Here is a 19704-nt window from a genome sequence, read left to right on the forward strand (position 1 = left end):
AGACATAGCTAAACAGCTGAATGTCTAGGCCAGAAAAATCCCTATTCATACCATACATCTTCTGGTGTCTATGAACTCCATTTTCCTTTAGAAAATAATAGTTGCAAGTTGTCCTGTATTCTTATATATACTTTCATAGGTTCTGTTGACATTTAAGTTTGCTGAACAATAGCTTCTCTGCTTGTATTGCTTGTGTTTTATGTTGTTCCAAGGAATATTACCCACAATGGAGAGGGAGAAAACCAAACCGGTGATTAGTGTTCTGGAGTGAGATGGTGCCACTATGGGGTTGTTTCAGACTGGCTGTTAGAGTTCAGGATCACACTTACCTCATTCTGAGATATCTGCTTTGTGCAGACATGTGATGAATAACTTTTTCATATTTTGTAATAATTTCCTAAAAAGAAAAATGCAAGTTCTTGATTTTAGATTTATGGCTAGGGAAGGTGACTTATTTTCTTCCATGTTTGTGAAGAAATTTGTGCCATCTGCTGTACATCTTCTACAAGAGCTTTTGATCCTGTTGGATGATTGTCACCAAGTATGACAGGATTAAACATCAAAGATAGAAGTTCCTGCAACTTATGTGAAAACAGACAGCGGAGTAGAGAACAAAATGAATGCCTTCATAAAGAGAAGGGCCAGAACCTAGGAGACTCTTCACTACGAAATAAATTTCTTACGTACTAGACAATCCACACAGGAGAGAGCTCATCAATTTCCCCCAGTTTTGGAAGAAACTGTGATCAAAATTTATATCATCTTAGACCCTAAAATCAGTTAAACGCAAGAGGTATGTTTGTACGAAAGCAAGCTGCTTAGTCCCAGATTACACAGAACGGCTTTGTTTGTGTATTATTTGATATTTTCCCTGTTAAATATTTGCAAATCTTCTGGTTTTGAGCCAAATACTGTACATTCACTAGAATTGAGTTTGAATTGCTTAATGTTGACACTGCCTTTCCATTCTAGTGGTCTCTAAAATGAGTTTTGGCAAATCTTCATTTCAAATTACAAACTGATTTAGCTAATAGGTAACTAGAATCCAAATAAGGACTGGATGCTCCTGCAAGTATTTGCTGTATTTGATCATTTTTTCCAGGATTTTAACTGAATTTAGGGATGCTAGATGGGGATGCACAGCAGTAGTGGCCCATTAGTGGAGTGTCACAAATTTTTAGAGGGTTAGGCTCTTTTAAGAAGAAAAAACGGTAGCTTTAATATGGGTAAAAATGACTTGTTAGGTATTTTTGTTCACTTTCTTCTCTTTCTTTTGTATAAGTTGCACCAGTAGTGAAGCTGGAGTTTTTCTTTACAATTTGTATAATTTAATGTTCCTAGCAAGGAAAAAACAGCACTAGTTAGTCACTTTTCTAGACCCATATATGCCCACTATGGAATACTGTTTATTTAGAATGACTCTTTACATGCATTTACCACCTTTTCCATTCTGGGACCTGACAACGCTTTTCAGAGGTGTAAAGCATTTTTATCCAGTTTGCAAAGGCAATAAACAGGGAGGTTAAACAGTTTGCCTGTGTCCATGTAGTGAGGCTGTGGTGTGCCTGGAAATTAACTGGGCCCCTACTTGAGAATCATTCCTTGATATCTTAATCTTGCTGAATAGTAGCAGAACCTTTAGTTACACTGTAGGTGCTTGATCCTCACGTAGAGCCTAATATGGTGGTCAGTTCTATAGTTTGAAAAGAAGCTGTTCTGTGCGTGGTGGGAAGGAAACGTAGCTTTTCCTGTAGACTTGCATCCTCTGTCCCTTTATCCTACCACAGGAAGCCCTACTTTTTCACCACACGTGTTATGAGTACATTCCTTTTTCTGGAATGTGTGCCGTTTTCTTTTACTTCCTCTAATCATAGCTCCAGCTTCTCCCTTCCCTCTCTTATCCCTCCAATATTTGTATTTTCCTCCTGTATTCCCTAATTAGTGGCTTGAAAAGAGACAGGTCAACCTGTGGTGGTCACTGAGCACAGGTGAGATGATTGGTATATGTGCACTGGCCATTTGCAACTCAAACAATGTATAACTTTTGAGATCCAGCGGTCACTAATTTAAGGCTCTTACACTTCCTACTTAGATCACTAAATAAGGTCGTCTTAAGATCTGTGAAATTGCTGTCCTTCAGACAAATTTGGTTGAAACTTGATGGTAACTCCCTAAGTTGAGTAGTGATTGCTAGAGACAATTTTTCCTTGGTAGACAAGGCTGCTAATCTTAAGACAACTGGAAAAATTTGGAAATGCTGGTGGGACAATTAAACTAGGAATTCTGCAACTCTCCGGTGTACTTGACCTTTAATATCTACCGTCAGTTCTTTGTTAACATATAATATGTAAATGCTTTGAAGCTTATTAGATCTTATTTGATAGGAAATTCAAGTCACACCTATGTGTGAATACAATGCCAATTTCATTGGCAAAGTTACAAGTGAAACTTTTATTTAGCAGCTCAGTCTTATAAAACTACCGTCTCAATTATCTGTTCAAATGCAATTTCTAATGATAAAGAGAAGAAAGGCATTTCAATATTGTGTCCAGGAAACAGTTTATATGAATTTTAGTAAGTGAATTTACTGGTATATTCAGAGAAAATTTACTTAAATTTACAAATCACCTTCAAAATGCAGGACACCTGCAGGTGTTTGGGTTTGTTTGGTTTGGTTTTTTTATGTTTTTTTTTTTTCTCCAGATTCTTGGCTGCGTATGATTTTGCAAAAGTCTGTCTCAATTTTTGAGGAGTTGGCTTTTGTTTCTGGACATCATGGACCTAGACCTAGCCAAAATAATTAGATAACTTGGTTTGTATAAAAAAAGTAGCAGGACTGTACCAGCGTTTTTACAGCAAACAGTAATACCCCTGCAGTCACTTCTATCCCAGTCCCTGATGAGTAGTTTATCTGTTAATTATAACAGGTAATTATGGTTAAAGACAAAATCTTTTAAAGTAGAGATTTACTTTCAGCAGTCGTCTTGAAGGACAGCGCTATCGCTTATAGATAATGAATGTCCTAATCAATTGTGCCAAGTGAAGCTCTGGGTTAAGTTTCACTAATTCATAACCATGCATAGGCAAGCAGCTGCAGTACACAGTAGGCAATAGGGACTTCTAGTTCATAAATATTCACAAGGTACTTATACGTCCCTGTGGTGGAAAGCACACGCTGAGAAGCGCCAGACTCCCTGGACTGTTCCTGTGTGTGGTAATTGTGGGGTGTCAGCTCAACTTCTGCGACTGACTTGCATTATACCATTAATCCAGACTCATGCTATGATTCCTTGGAAACTGTGCGCTTAGCTGAATAATTTATCACATGACTTTCAATTATTTATGACTTCTTATAACAAATGAAATAAAATCTAAAGGTGGAAGAGTTTTGTAACTTACAAATATCCAAGTGACAATCAACAGCTTGCTGTGTCGTCAAATCCCTGTGTTTGCTGCCTGTTTGCTTCTCTGAAGGTACTCCAAGGGAATGGTCATTTGATACTGAATTGATTAAAACAGTAACAAATGACTCCTTGCCAGTTGTCATGTGTATGTTCATCTAATTATGCCGCTTTCCTTTTTTCGTCTCCCTCTTTTAATAATAAAAACTAGAAATTAGAACTATAATCCATCAGGTCATTTTAGATATGTGAACAGATATTCATGGTCTCCTTGGAAACTGAACTAAGGCACATTTCCTATAGGGCCTTCCTGATTGCTGCCTATTTTTAAATAAGCTTTTCTTAGTGAACCATCTTTTGCTTGGTTCAGTCAAGTGTGCCTCTGCTTCTTCATGTAAGGCTCTGGCTACCGGGTATCAGCTGAGTTGCTTTCGCCACTAAGGCGTACAGTCGATCTTGGCCCCAGGTAAGAGATAATAAGAACATTGACAGAGAGGTCTTGCTGGTTTAGCTAGAGCAGTTTAAGAAGTTATTCTTCACAAGCTTTCCACTTGAGTGGCTGAGCATGACTTTCATATTCTGTGAACAATGCTGTGGGAGTCAGGACCTAGCTAAGCACTGAAGTCCTTGCTGAAACCTCTGTAGCAGTAGATGATGCTCTTGTGCCTTAGTTTAGGAGTGCACCTGCAAATGGAGGTTGACAGAGAGTGAATCTGTAAACATATTTCAGTTTTGGTAGGCAGTTGCAGCTCTGTCCACAGTTGTTTTAGAGCATTTCTAGTGTAGGCCAATACCGGTTCAGAGACGAGTTTGATAACACCAGAGCCATTTAAGGCAGTTCTCGTTGGAGACTATGTGGGAGGATGCTTTAGTCCCCACCTCCTGCAGCCCAGCATGGCATTGTAGGGCTTCTCAGCAACCTTTGGCATATGGAGGTAAGGAGCTGCAGACCTACCTTGCAGTGAGAATGTGACAGTGCCAAAGTACAATACGGGTACAGAAGACAGACACTACCGTTGGAGCCTACTACAGCTCTGTGTTCCTCTCTCCAGTAAACCTACCCTTATATGCAGCTACCACGAAGCTATGGAAACAAACACACCTGCATCTTCGCAGAGGGACGCTCTGCTGAAATTGGTTGAACAACAGAACTGATGGTTTTGTCACACACGAATCCAAGAAATAGACCGTCTCGCACTATTTAGAGCTCAGTGTAGGAAAGTTTGGAAAGTCCCTGGACTGGATAATTCTCTAATGGGGGCTGCAGGGTAGCTTGGCATTGGAGCACGGATGTGAGATTTGTACTGCCCATGCTGGTGATGGATTTGGCAATTTAAAGCTACAGCCTTGCTGCAGGTGTAAGCAGTTCCTTTGTTAAAATTTCTAGTTCCCTCATTTTCAAAAAAATGTAAAACCTAATATTCTGTGTGTTCTTTGAAATCAAAGGGCAAATATTCAGAACATCTCAGGACCTTTCATTCATCTGGTGTAACATAGGTGCCTGTGAAAATCCTCTGCAGCCACGTCTGATACAACTTTTACATCTGCTCAGTCATCTTTTTGAGCTTTGGTGGAATTGGTATTGATTTTTCTTTTTTTTTCTTCTTTTTTCCTTTTCCTTTTTCCTTTTTTCTCCCCCACCCCCCTCTGCTTTTAGTATATCTTTCTTTGACTAAGTAGCCTGCTTTTTTATTTTCAGTGGGACTTGTCCATTTGACTGGAGTGTATTCCAACTAGGTCTTTAATTTATGGGAGCGGTAGGCAGAGTTCCTTAAAGAAAATATTACTTGGGTTTACTCTAAATCTCATCTCCATCAGAGCTGAGCTCCGTGCTGCAGCACCCACCACGTTGTGATCTTGTGTACAGGCAGTGAGTGGTGCTGATGGTTAAGTTCATCGTTTTTCAAAGTTTTCAACGTTGAGCAGAGAATTGTGCTTAAGGCATTGGTGGTAAATTACTGGTTCTTTGAGGTGCACAGCAGAAACAGAACTTAGTGATTTTGTAATTAAGCGAGTGCCTTGAGATCACTTCTGTCTCATTCATTTTGTTAAAACTGATGTTCGGTTTTTATGCATTTGTAAGCTAGCTTTCGTAAGAAAATGGAGAGGTACTGCCTTATTACCTGAGGTCAAAATGTGACCACTTTTACCTCAAAGATACAGTTTGGTTTTGCAATATTTGAATATGCCTAACTATGTATCTTGTGGCAGTTTACCCTTGTTGGCAAGGTGTTTTCTCTTAAGTCTGTATCAAGGATGTTGTCGTTTCTTCTATGCAGAATGAGCCTTATGGCTCTTTGTTGCATTCAGTACATTGTAATGAGAAAACTGCTGCAGTGAGTGGAATAAATTCTGGATTTGCTGGACAGTCAGTGTATTTTTCCTTCTTTTTTCCTTTTTTTTTGTGCTTATGTGACACATTACTAAATGTAATTTCTAGTTCGCTGTTTCTCTTACATGCATGGTGTGCCCTTCATATGTTCTAAAAGAACTTTTCGATATGGCTGGGTAGTTGCTTCATTTTTGAATTCCTCATGTTTCACTGATTTCTAAGACCACAGTATCATACTCAGGAGGGCTAGAAAGTATTAAAAGATTTTTATCTAACAATAGATGGTACACACAATTAATTTCCTCAGCGTTGCTTGATTCCCTTTGCCTTTGATTGTAGACTATTTAGTAACATGCTTTTGTAAAGCTATAAACTGTCCTTTTATCTCTATCTCCCCTCCCCTGCTTTTTGTACCATAGATAATTCAATGCGTATCAGAAATAAACATTGAAGGAGATGCCTGCTGGAAAGAGACATGTAGGAAGAGTGAGTTTTCTCATTAAAGTTGCAGCAATTAGTATTTAAATTACTTATGGGAATTAGTTCCACTGAAGGGACAATACTATTGACGTAAATATCCTTGCAACATTGAAAGAAACATAATTCTGCTTACAAATATACTTACATTCAGGAAAGAACCAATTAAATTTTACATGAGGAAATGTTTTAGTTGAATTTCTATGGAATGCATTCTTATAGTGATTATTAGTGTGTTTGGTTTCCCTTCACATCTTCCTGTTGTTCAAAATTCTCTGTTTTCTATAAACTGATTCATATGGATCAGGTGTTAGGAGGGTCTTTCTTCAAAATTTCTAATTGAAACTAACTCAAAATTTAACTCCTATGCAAGGAAAATTCTTTTTGGCAGCTGCTGTAGCCCAAGTTTGCAAGTTGAAGAAGTGTAACGTGGCAATTGTGAGATGTTTAATTCTTCACAGAAAGAGTGGTCAGACACTGGAATAGGCTGCCCAGGGAGGTGGTGGAGTCACCATCTCTGAATGTGTTTAAGAGTCGTTTGGATGTAGTGTTAGGGGATATGGTGAGGGGAGAACTTTGTAGAGTGGGGTTGGTGGTTGGACTCGATGATCCCATGGGTCTTTTCCAACATAAATGATTCTATGATTCTATAATACTTGAAAACAAAACGCTGCATCCGAGTTTTAGTTCTGTAACACTATCTCCTTTTTCTGAAAGTGAACGTTAATTAGCAGAGAAAAGTTAATAGTGAAATGTACCAGGTATGTGTAATGAGATCACAATGGACAAATGCCTGGTTTAGATGATTTGATGTTTGATAGAATTAAGTCTTCAAAGATACAGAGGATAAACAAATTATTTAGTCCTTGTCACATTTCCTTCTCAAATTCCATTTAGGTTAGTGGCAGCATGACATTTAATTACATTCTTAAACAAGACTAGGATGTAGAAAAGAGGATGAATGAACAGTAGATGGTGATAATGCAACATGTAGAGATGTAGTATTGCTAAAAAAAGTACATTCACAGGTATTTAGGCTGTACCCCATAATAATTTTTAATAATATTCCTGAGCAGACACAAATTTCTTCAGTTCAATCAATTCAATTAGTATTTGATTTAGAGCTGAAATGTATGAATAGACTATAAATGTAATTACATTTTATTTTTTCATTTCTGTCAAGGAAAAAAATTCTAGGTTTCAAAAACATGGTTTTAGAGGAAAATTCTTCCTTTATTAATCAATGTCCACTACTATTTTGTAATTTTAAATCAATGTAGGTGGCAACCCAAAATGCCCTGAAGAATTATTCAAAATAAAGACAATTGAATATCTAGATAAATAATGTTAATGGATGCTTTTGTGCAGTAGTAATATGGCTTGTTCAGTTCTGTGGAGGATAACACAAGTACTCTGCTTTGCTTTATAATTATGGATTTTTCCAACATTGACACATATGGTTGACCAAAAATAATTTGAAGTGTGCCCCTTTGTATATATGAGATTTTAGTGCAGAAGAAAATGATACAAGCTGTATTACTTGAAGCTAATTTATTTCAACAGTCTTCTCTTTCATGATCTTGTCCCAGAAAATATACTCTCATTTCTTTGGGATACTAATTAGAAACTGTTAATTTTCAAATAACCATAAACTGTTTACATTATGAGCTGAACTGTTCAGTGTTAGTGCATATGTTAGAGCATTTGAAAATTAGGCAGCTCAAAAAATGTTTGTAGGTGTTATAATTGTGACTTGCTGATGGAAATGGAAAATGAATCATCCATTTCACTTGTAAATTTATGAAATCTCATCGCCATTCAAAGATTAAGCACTGTTAAATTCTTTAAAGTGCTTATTTAGAAAATGAAATTATATTTTATCCATCTACGGATATTATAGTGCTCGGATAGCAATTGAATTCTTAGTGGTTAACTCAGGGAATATCATAGAATCATTTAGGTTGGAAAAGACCTTTAAGATCATCGAATCCAACCATTAACCAAACACCGCCAAGCCCACCACTAAACCATGTACCTCAGCACCACATCTACAGGTCTTGGAAATACCTCCAGGGATGGTGACTCAATCACTTCCCTGGGCAGCCTGTTCCAATGCTTGACAACTCTTTCGGTGAAGAAATTTTTCCTTCAATAGCCATCCTAAACCCCCCCTGGTGCAACTTGAGGCCATTTCCTCTTTTCCTATTGCTTGTTACTTGGGAGAAGAGACTGACCTCCACCTCCCTACAACCTCCTTTCAAGTAGTTGTAGAGAGTGGTAAGGTCTCCCCTCAGCCTCCTTTTCTCCAGGCTAAACCACCCCAGCTCCCTCAGCCACTCCTCATAAGCCTTGTTCTCCAGACCCCTCACCAGCTTCACTGCCCTTCTCTGGACACGCTCCAGCACCTCAATATCTTTCTTGTAGTGAGTACTCGAGGTGCAGCCTCACCAGTGCTGAGCACAGAGGAACAGTCACTTCTCTAGTCCTGCTGGCCACACTATTATTGAAACAGGCCAGGATGCTGTTGGCCTTCTTGGCCACCTGGGCACACTGCTGGCTCATATTCAGCTAGCTGTTGACCAACATCCCCAGGTCTTTTTCCACCAGGCAGCTTTCCAGCCACTCTTTGCCAACCCTGTAACGTAGCATGGGGTTGTTGTGACCCAAGTGCAGGACCTGGCACTTGGCCTTGTTGAACCTTAAACCACTGGCCTCAACCCATCAATCCAGCTCATCCAGATCCCTCTGTAGAGGGATCTTCCTACTCTCAAGCAGATCAACACTCCCGCGCAATTTGGTGCTGTCTGCAAAAATTAGTTCTTGATGTTTATGAATGTTCGTGAACAGCATGAATAGGCTATTTTAGAGGAGAGTAAAAAACAATAATTGACAATTGTTATGGCTTTACTAATAAATCAATAGTGTTCATGGGAATGACAAAGACAAAAGAAGCCCAGCATTTGAGTTAAGGAATTGTGGGACAATTGAAATTGGTTTATGGCTCAAGTAATAAATTAGTAACAGCCATGGGAATGATAAAAGGAGCCCAACATTTGATTTCAGAAGTTGTGTAGTAATACTCTAGGTTTGAAATGTTTTGGCTAATAGGTAAACATATATATGTAAGTAGGAACAGCAAACCACACTTATAATTTGTTTTTCATTGGAAGCATGGTAATCTTCCTGATTCCCCCCCAGAAATCAAGTGCTTTTAATTTACTGTGAGTGTTTCTTTCTTTAACTAAAACCAAATATTCATTCTTGGTAGGACTGATTTGTGTATGCTGACTTTGCATTTCATGCTCTCACCAGCTCCTTCTTTCCCCATTAGATGAATGAATGTCTTTAAATTGTCAGACCAGGCAGATACTGGAGCTCCAAAAATAATGCATAAAATGTAAAGAATGATTATTTTAATTTTTGATACTAAGCTGTAAACTGCAGGAAAGCCGGTCACTGACACCAGATGGAGAAATCTGGTAAGATTATTAGTAACAGGATAACTGTATGTATCATGGGTAAGGATTAGATGAAAATTACAATGCAACTAGGAGACCAGCCTAAGTGAGACATATAGATTCTAAGCAGTAGGGTGCCATATAAAATCAGTAAAGTATCTTAATTTCAAATAAAAACTGTATGTGCAAAAGTGCAAACATGAGAGATCTGAAAGGAAAAGTAAGGAAACTGTAACGCCTGACAGAGGGCAAGCAACTTTACATGAGGAGTACCTCATGTGCACAGCGGAATGTCAAATCAAAGGGAATCTGTAATATCTGGATGTAAACTCTACAGAAAGAACAATTAAAGTTTGGGACAGGCAGGACTATATATCAAAAATTAAATTTCAGAATATATTTTCAGTGTGGCAGCTATCAACAGAAATCTATAATTAGGATTTTAGAACGACGCTGTTGGCTGTAATGTGCAAATCTCATCAACTGTGTGACATTCTAGAAAGCAACTGACTGTGAGAAGCAGTAGTGATGGGTGGCTTCATCTTGTCTGTATGCAGATGGTGTCCTTGTTATTGAATTTCCCAGAGTTTTAATATGGTGGAAGCTGTTGTGCTGACAGGACTTCTGCATGAGGGTTGTCGCCTGTTCATCATTTTGGTCCCCATTTGTGTTATCATACTTGTCTGTTTGCTGTTTGCTAAACAGAATTTAAGGGATCATTAATTAGAGAGGCACTCCTTTTATTTTATTGTTTATGACCAATTTCAGATCCAGTTGCAGGCGAGGTGATACTTTTTTACAGAGTTGCAGGCCATCCTTGTCCAGAGGAGTTACCGGGGTGAAGAGGTAGTCCTACAAAGTTCAGAGTGGATAGAAATACAATACACAGTTATGGGTTATGCCACAACTCTCCATATGGAATTCAGGATGACTTGGAAATATAATCTTGGGAATGATAAATTCCCAGCTTTGCACACTGATTACCTGCTAGCAGGTCTTGCTAATGTCAGGCTGCAATTAACTGAATGACTGCCTGTGTGAAATGAAGTTTAATGAAAACCTTCAAATTTTGATCATGTATTCCCAGAGGACACCCTCTCTGTGGTAGTTTTACCTATTTATTCTTGAGATTAAAAGAGTTGTATTTCTTTTACTTCATTGTCAGCAAGCAAATACACCTAGTCAATAATTCATGTGGCAGTTTACTCAATAAACACAGTGCATTTTGAGAAAGATTGTCTTTTTTAAGAATTGCTTCTGATCCAATAAACCAAATTATATAATAATAAAGTATGTCATCAATGTAAACACATACCAGATGGGTTGTAAAACATTTAATTTTAGATCAGTGCAAATAGACTGAGATAAACACTGCTGTGGCATATTGTCAGTCACTAGTAAAGCTCAAAAAGGATTCCCACTGGGTGTCCGTATCCTGGAGGATTCCACCTTCGTGCTTGTTTTTCTCTTGTTTTAAGTCTTGCTCTATTTATCCCTATTTGCTCCACATTATTGCGCTTTCAGACATGGTGTGCTGGCCTGGCTGCATTTCAAAGCGTGACAATGCGAGCCAGCGAGGTTTTGCTGATGAAAACCAGAAGGTGTTCCCGGGGAAGGTCTCCCGAGGCGCGGGCACGGCGGAGGCAGGGCAGCTGCTTTCTGTATGGTGGGGAGTGGGCTTCCCGCTCATGTTGTTTTCCCATCCTGGGGGGGATGGATGCTGTTACACATAGCAGACCCAGCTTCCTCCAGGATGGATGTAAACAGTGATAGTTGGCGCTTATTATTTTAAAATGTGATTGCATTCACTACAAGACTCTTTCAGTTGTGGTCTGTTCAAGATTAAGTTCAAAGTTTCTTTGCACCATTAAATTGCAAGGCTAGGGTTTTTTTTTCCACACAGTTAAAATCCTTTGCTCTGTATTTAAGTTTGGGATATCTTCTAGCACTTCTATAACAAAGTTTTCTAGTTGTGTGTTCAGACATTTTATTTTATCTTTAGGGACGTGGCTTAGTGGTGGGCTTAGCAGTGTAAGGTTTGTGATTGCACTTGTTGTTAAAGGTCTTTTCCAACCTAAATGATTGTATGATTCTATGATTTGCTTATGTGTCTGGGTATATAATTTAAATTATGTAATCACAGAATGGTTAGAGTTGGAAGGGACCATAAAGATCATCTAGTTCCACCCTCCTGCCATGGGCAGGGACACCTCCCACTAGACCAGGCTGCTCAAAGCCCCATCCAGCCTGGCCTTGAACACTTCCAGGGATGGGGCAGCCACAGCTTCTCTGGGCAACCTGTTCCAGTGCATCACCACCCTCACAGGAAAGAATCAGTACATCTCCTTTAGCATTATATCAAAAGGGGTGGTTTTAAGTATTGTATCTGGAAAGCATCCACATTTTAGTGTTTTTACCTGTTTTTTTGTACGTGCCTCCTAAATCTATGTTTTCTGAGTTCATGCAAATAGTTTTGGACCTTTTAAATCCTACTTGACACTTGAGCCTAAGTGGCAGAAAATATAGGGGCAGGTTTTATGAAAAAACTTGACTTTCAGATGGACATCTCTACTCCAGATGGAGTCTTGACAAAATCTTAACAGGAGTCTATTATTCCCAACATCCATAATAAATGTTCATGTCACATGCTTCAAAAGGTTTGTTTAAAATACTTTATGTTACCTAACTTTATGTTTCTAAGCTGTTGGATCCATGCTGATTTTCATCAGATGATACGCAAGTAAAATGAGTGAAATATGAGCAAAGATAACTTTTTATTATAAGCCAACCTTAAAATGCAGGTTGTATCGTATAAACAGAAACACTTTGTCTCCTTCAAAGTGTAGAGCTGGATTCTCTTCGTAGAGGGGAAACACAGCCAGGATTGTTTAGCTAAGAAAAGTTTGTTGTTTTCTTATGATTACTAATGTGGTTTTTTTTGGGTAGGCAGAAACACTATCAGCTTATGGATCTATCAGCCTATTTGACATCAACAGGGATGCCGAATTTGTGTTATCTTTGGAGTCCTGTAAATCACAGAAAATGCCCATTTTAGCTGCCTGTTAGGGCAGAAGTTACTTGTTTAAGTACTGAAATGGGGTAGAGTAAATTTAAGCATTCTTTAGGTGCTTTATATATTGAAAAGTATAGTTAATTTACATAGAAGAAATTCTGATTGGAGACTTTTAGCTTCATTATTTTTCTTCTAAAGTTGTCAGAAAAGAGCCACTTTAGATCTGGAGACTATTCTTCATTTTCTCTGTGAGACTTCTGGGACCCTGACATAACTTCTTTGTCAATACTTAATCAATGTAGAGTTTTTTGAATTTTTATTTATAATTTTTAAGCCCATTTACTTAAGTAGGTATCAAAAGCATGGCAGAAAGTAAAAAGTCTGATTGTCGTCTTAAACTCTAATTAAAATCAAACCTTATCTACATACAGAAACAGTACACACATATACCAGTGGCATGCAGATATGCTTAGTCTCGATTGCATCTCAAAAGTTTTCTTTCTAGATGCAAGTGACTTCCACTCCTGGGCATGAATTAGCATTGTGTTGCAGAAAACCAACACCTTATTTACAAAAGTACATTTTCCCGATTTGTTCTCCTGGGAATGAACTTTAATAAGAAAAACACTTGTCTTGTCTGACAGCTGATGACAACGTCGAAATCACTGAGTGACTAAGATGACAAGCTATCCCTACACATCAACGCATCAGGCTTTTATTGCTGTCTTGGGTATACAAGAAACTTGTGTTGGGTATACAAGAAACTTGTGTTAAGCGGGGTTTAATAAGGACCCATTCTGTTTGTCAGTTCTGTGACTTGATCTATATGAAGGAAGGAATAATGTCCCCGTGTCAATTGAAGATTAGAAGATTGCAGTAGGTATTACCTGTCTTCATAGTATGAAGCACGTCTGTAGAGATGCAGACAAATCAAACGGCATGTTTTTTTCGTCACACTGCCAGATGGGGATTAGATAAGTTTACGTAAAAATTCATGCATCGTTAGTCAGAAACTGATGGTTGAGATTTAGGAAGAAATTTTCCTCTGAAGAAATACAGCTTTTTTTCCCCTTAGATCAAGTGAATTACTGTGGTTTTATTGCTGTCATCTTTAACTACTAGGACTTTACAACCATGTAGTATTGAATGGGAAATTACTAAAAGCACTGTGAAGACATCCCTTTGGTGTGGAACTTACCTTCCGTGTATTCAAAAGTTATTGGAAATTCATCACTTTGTTGCAGTAAAATACCATGATATTCTCTAATAGTCTCAAATGGCTACTTCAGGCGTAGACCAATGATCCATTCTTCAGTGTCTGGTAAAGTAGATGGAAATGGCATGCTTTTGTGTGATGTATGCCTTTTTTAAACATTTCATTAGGAAGATCCCAGCAAAATATGCTTCCTCACAATGCCCTGCACTGAGGGCTTTTTATTCCAGCACAAGTTAACAGTAAACTCCCCAACTCCAGGTACCGTATAGAGCTGTCTGAACCACGGTTTCTCCTACAGCACGTTCACGTGTTGGAATTGAAGAATATGAAAAATCCCTTTAATTTTTTCAGCTTTAGAGGTCTAGTGCCTCCCAAAACAAACATAAAACTCTGAAATTTATAGTTATTTGAAACAGCAGAATTAGGTTTCAGCCACAAATCCAGATTTGCACCTTCCACTTAGGTGTTCGGGTGTAGGGCAGGCTGATCTTTAGAAAAAAAATAGGCGTCCTGATTTTATCACCAGAAGAAGAGTCACAGAAATACAGCCCTCTGTGTGATTTTTCTGATGCTTCCATGGAGAGACTTCGTCAGAAGCAGCAAAACCAAAGAGTTTCTTGCTACTGCGTACTTCATGTATGAATCTTGAGCATATGCTCTGAGTGGGTTTGAAATCACTTAGATTTGATTTTTTATTTATGTTTATTATTATGCATTAATCCATAGCACTGAAAATATGTCTTGAAGAAAACAGTGCAGTAGGGAGTGCAGTAGGGGAAAAATACTTCAAAATAATATTTTTAAAATGTTGCTTAATTGCTATGATGACTAGCATTTTTATTTGCATTTTAATGCATTCTGTTCATTTACCCATATTTGCCTCATTATTTCATGTTGCCAAATACTTGGTTAATGTTATTATTTTGCATTTAAAGAAATCATGATGGGGTTTTGAGCATTATGTGTTTTTCCGTTTTTCTATTTCTAATACAAACATTTCTTGTTTTCCTCCAGAAAGGTTCTAAAGGAAATCTCTGTTGGAGACCTAAAGCCTAATGATACAGTTGAAGCAAATCTGGAAGCACAACTACTCTCCAAATTAGACCATCCAGCCATTGTCAAATTTTATGCAAGCTTTGTGGAGCGAGATAGTTTCTGCATTATCACTGAATACTGCGAGGTGAGACTTGTAGATTGCTTTGAAGAAACTTGAAAGAATGTGTGTGTTAAGATAAGGTCTTAAAGGAAACATAGCCCAGTTTTCTTTAATGTTTTCATTTGAATTTTACTCTCATTTCTCACTTGTGGTATCACCTGCTACTCATTAGGCATATTTCAAATACGACATGTTACCTGCTCACCTGAGACGCGTAGCTCAGACAAACCAGAGAAGCTCAAGCCTGATCACATGGATGATGAGTTTGGTAGCAGCATTGACTTTATGAACTGGAGAATAGTGTGAGTCAAAGACCACCAAAGTTCAGAGGATACAAAAAACATTAAAGCAGGATATATTACAATATAGCTACCAGTTTCTTTCACTCTAGCATTTGGTTTAAAAACATATTGATGCAATCTGTTTTAAGGCTTTAAAATAAGAACTTATACATATTTAAGACAGATTTTTAAGAGTTTATATAAAACAAGTGCCTACTTTGTATTAAATATAGATGTGCTGTTTTTAAAAAAATACAATCTGTTATACATACAGTGATCTTTTCATGAAACTGTGAAGCAGACTATTCAGTTGTGCTCTGCTAGACATTTGAAATGCTTTGGAAGCTAATGACCCTGGACTACTGGGTTACCTGCCCACCAATCAGACTTGTGTTAGCTAATCACATTTCTTCAAGATTTCGGCTTTGGTGGGAGTAATTAAAGAAGTACTATTCCTGCCAGTTGTTTCTTCCTTAGAAGGTTTCTTTGATGACAGTTAAATGCCTATTTACTGCTGGGATTTTTAAAAATTAAATATGAAATGTTCAATTCTGTTATGCAATCTGAATATTTGTTTTAACACCCATGCAGAAGCTCTTTGCATCATTTCCCTGAATGGCTGACAACTGACGCTTGATAGAAATTTGGTACTGCCAAGTCTCTGTGGAAATCCAGAGCTCAGAATTGAAGGATTATTCTTACTGCCCAGATATTGCTGTGCACTGATTCGTTTTCTCTCTAGCAGTGGTAGAAAGTGGCCCAACACCAGATCAGTTAAGCCTATAGGAATAAAGGAGCCTCTTCCAGCAGCATTACAGAGCTGGACTGGTGGCTTTGGTGCACAGTTTTCTATCTTTTTTTTTTTTTTTTCCTCGTCTGGAATAAAGTTATAGGAGAATAAAAAAGAGCATGATAGCAATCCCCATAGTAATCGCAAGCTGCTGCAGCTTGGGATTTTTTTTATTTAGGCAATGTAAACTACCCTGTGTGAAAATGTTTCGGTGTGGAGTTACCCTAGGATCTGGGAGTCGTATACTCAAACACATGAGAACGTATTAGAGCAAGGCAAATGACAGAGGAGGAAATGGATGTGTTGGCTGTGCAGCTGAATCATTTCAGTTTTGTCTGCTAGGTCAGGCCAGAATGACAGTGGGTCCACTAGGATGTGCTTCTGACATTTTCCAGAAGGACACACTATTTAGTATCACTGCATTTTAGCAATTACGATGTATTTAATTGAATGTTCAGACAAGGAAAGTGTAAAGCAAGGGTTCACATAGTGCTCTAAAGTTTCTTTTCTATTTTAGTGGGAGTATTTCCAGAAGGTATACTTTTGTATGTACTTATCTATAACCTGCCTTTGTATGTAGTGGGATTTGAATCTTTTGAGCTAAAAAAATGCCTGTATAAATTGCATATAAATTGAGAATGAGAAAAATGTATTGCTACTTCATCCTTGTTCGGAAGTCTGATACATTCAGTTTCTCACGCATAGAATAATTACCAGATTGGCAGTAATCGGTACTCTTGGGCAGACTCAAAAAAAAGAATAAACATTAAGTTGGCATGGAAACAGAACTACTTTCTGAGCCTTATTCTGTTTTCTCCGAAGTACTGTGGCTTATTCATTAGCCGTAGTATTTTGCTCATTCTTGATGCAATAGCATGGAGTGAGCCTCCAATGCAGCTATACCGTGCTATACCAAGAGAACATTGGTCTGCATTGCTCAGCTCGACGTCTTTTAGTATAACTGAATTCACTCAAAATTATAGAAAATAAGTATATGTTTTCTGTTTTGATCTTGTTGAGCCTCTTTGGCAGTTATCCTGGATCAAAATCTTACAGGCAATATAAATATTGTCAGAGAAGTCAGATTTCAAGCAAAAATTCCTTCACGAACCTTGGATTTAATATTGTAGCATAAATTGGACTTCATTAAAATACCGTTTTTACAAAATAACTACCTTAATAGTTGCATAATTTTAATACATCATAAACCAGAACTAGTTGTATTTTCCCCCAAGCAATTATTTCTGTCTCTTCACTGTGGTCTCAGCTGTGAAGTGAGTACACATATGCTAAGGAAATCTGAGCAAAAGAAATAACTAAAGCAATCAGTGCCTGTTCACATTATCAGCTCTAGATGCTAAGCTGTTCTAAATAAGTTACTGGTGTATTTGATACTCTTGACATTTAAATCAAAAATGCATCTTGGAAATTCCCTATATACTTTATTTGTTAAATTCCTTATAAACTTCATTATACTGACCTTCCAAAATGCAAAATTGGGTTAACAAACTTCTTCAGAATTTCATGGCATCAGTATTTCAGCAAATCTTTTATGATGTATTTTTGTTTTCCTTTTTTAGATGCAAAATCAAGGTTAAATTAATTTTAAGACATTGAGACCAGTCTTCTCTGCTTGATACAGTTACTTGAGGGCACACGTAGTACTTTATCCGACAGCTTTTGTCCTCCTTAGATATTTTGACGGTAATGTCCCCCAAATTAAGAGGACATTCACTAGCCTAACTCTGTAGGTCCAACAATTCTTTTCCTTGCATTTTTCATGGCAATGTGTTATTGTGAGAGGGGACATATTGGGACAGGGACAAACGGCGATTGGACCGTGCTGTACTTCATCTACCCTCACCTGGATAGTACATAGTCCCTTGCGGCCAGTAGCCAGCTGACACATGTTTGAGCACCCCCTGAGTCTTGGGCTATCGCTACAGTTGGCTCCGGATGATCTGGGGCAACCGTCTGGAATAGGTGAATCATTATTTTTGGGGTGCGTGAGTAGGCTCAGACACAGCCCATCTGGTTGCCATGCAGCAGGGTACCCAGCAACACTTTTTCTTTCCTTCCTCTGCTCTGCTGCAAGCAACTGGGGGGAAGCAGTCGAACATTTGGAGTTGCAAAGGGGAAGCAGCTGCTGAGAGCTCCAAGTTCCCAGAAGAGCTTCTCTCTGGGCTGCGGCAGGGAGGCAGATGGAGAGCTGATGGAGAGCATATTCGCTTCCCTAGTGGATGAGATGATTCAGACATTTCAATTAAAAAATGGCAGGACATTGTCAGGGAACACATTTTTGATACATGACCAAACATATTTTCTTTTTTTTAAACATATTCACTCTTGAATATTGTAACTTAGAACCTCAGAGACCACAGTAATTACTGTAAATCCATGTCAAAGACAGAAATGTATGGACAGGACAGAACCTGCTTATTTTGTAGTGGCAGTATGAATGCTGGAGTGTTGGGAACAGAAAAACAAGAAAGGCTGAAGAGATCATAAAACATTGAGAGTCAATGGTACAGAGAAGGAAGGGTTGATGATGGGAAATGGTAGTACAGGTACGGTTGTACAGGTTAAATTATTTTCTTGTATATGGCACATAAAACTTCTTATTTTATGCAGAATGTATAATGTAAAAGTAATGACTTATGGAGAATAAGCTGTCCTGATGTAAGGTAATTAGTCACTAGAGTACAATGAGACTCACAGTCCCTTTGCTCTGGGATTAGTTACCTCAGCACAGTGCTTGCCACTAACGTGCGTTCTTGTACACAAAATGCATTTATTTTATAAACTGCATAAACAACTGTCTGACAACCGTCTGTCTATTTTTTAGCAAAATGAACAGTTTTCATATAAGTCTTCTCAAAAACCTCTTTCATCATACCGTTGTTCAACCAATTTTTCCAAATGTCTGGCTTACCAGTTTTCAAGTCGTCTTTTTCTGTATATATTTTCTGGTTTATTTTCATGGCCTAATGTAGGTCCTATTGCTCCATTTCTAGTGTTACTTCAAGACCGATTGTAGTTTTAATGAAGTATTTACAATAACACATGCTATAGATTCTTGAAGCTTTAATTCTGCTTTGTTTCTGCTTTGGCAAAAATGAGTTTGGAAGAGGGACAAAGCATCATAATTAAAGAGACTGTATTTTAATTCTTCAGAGAACAGCATTGTTTCTTTGATGCTGACGTGGTTATTTCAGCAGAATAAATGAGAGCGTCTCTTGACTGTGCAATGTTTCACTTAAGTGGAAATGCAATTCTCAAATTTATAAACTTATTTGGACTGATTGGGGCAGATTCATTTTACTTGATTTAGGTGTCTACATATTAGCCTGTTGAGGTAGGCCCTCATCATAAACTTTTGCAGAGAAACAGCGTTTCTACAACATGATCCATCCATTCCTAAGGTAGACAGCTAGATGGCAGAGACAATTGCGCTATATACTTGTGCCTGTTCCTTTGTGTTAACTGTAAAGGGAGTTTGAGGTCACCAGCTCAGGCGCACGTCTAAAGCCGGGGGACATGAAATGAGAACAGTTGAAAACTTTGATGATATTGTGTAACA

General features: G+C 38.1%; 1 protein-coding gene across 4 annotated transcripts in view; it reads left to right on the plus strand.

The window, feature by feature from the left end:
- The window catches only part of NEK11 (NIMA related kinase 11), a 99522-nt gene that overhangs the window by 7746 nt on the left and 72072 nt on the right, over positions 1–19704 (plus strand). For all 4 annotated transcript variants that reach the window (XM_074575171.1, XM_074575173.1, XM_074575170.1 and 1 more), the window contains one exon: positions 14912–15077. In XM_074575171.1, coding sequence (XP_074431272.1) covers positions 14912–15077 — 166 coding nt within the window. The remainder of the gene's footprint in view (positions 1–14911; positions 15078–19704) is intronic.

The sequence above is a fragment of the Larus michahellis genome, chromosome 2, assembly GCF_964199755.1.
Source record: "Larus michahellis chromosome 2, bLarMic1.1, whole genome shotgun sequence".
NCBI lineage: Eukaryota > Metazoa > Chordata > Aves > Charadriiformes > Laridae > Larus > Larus michahellis.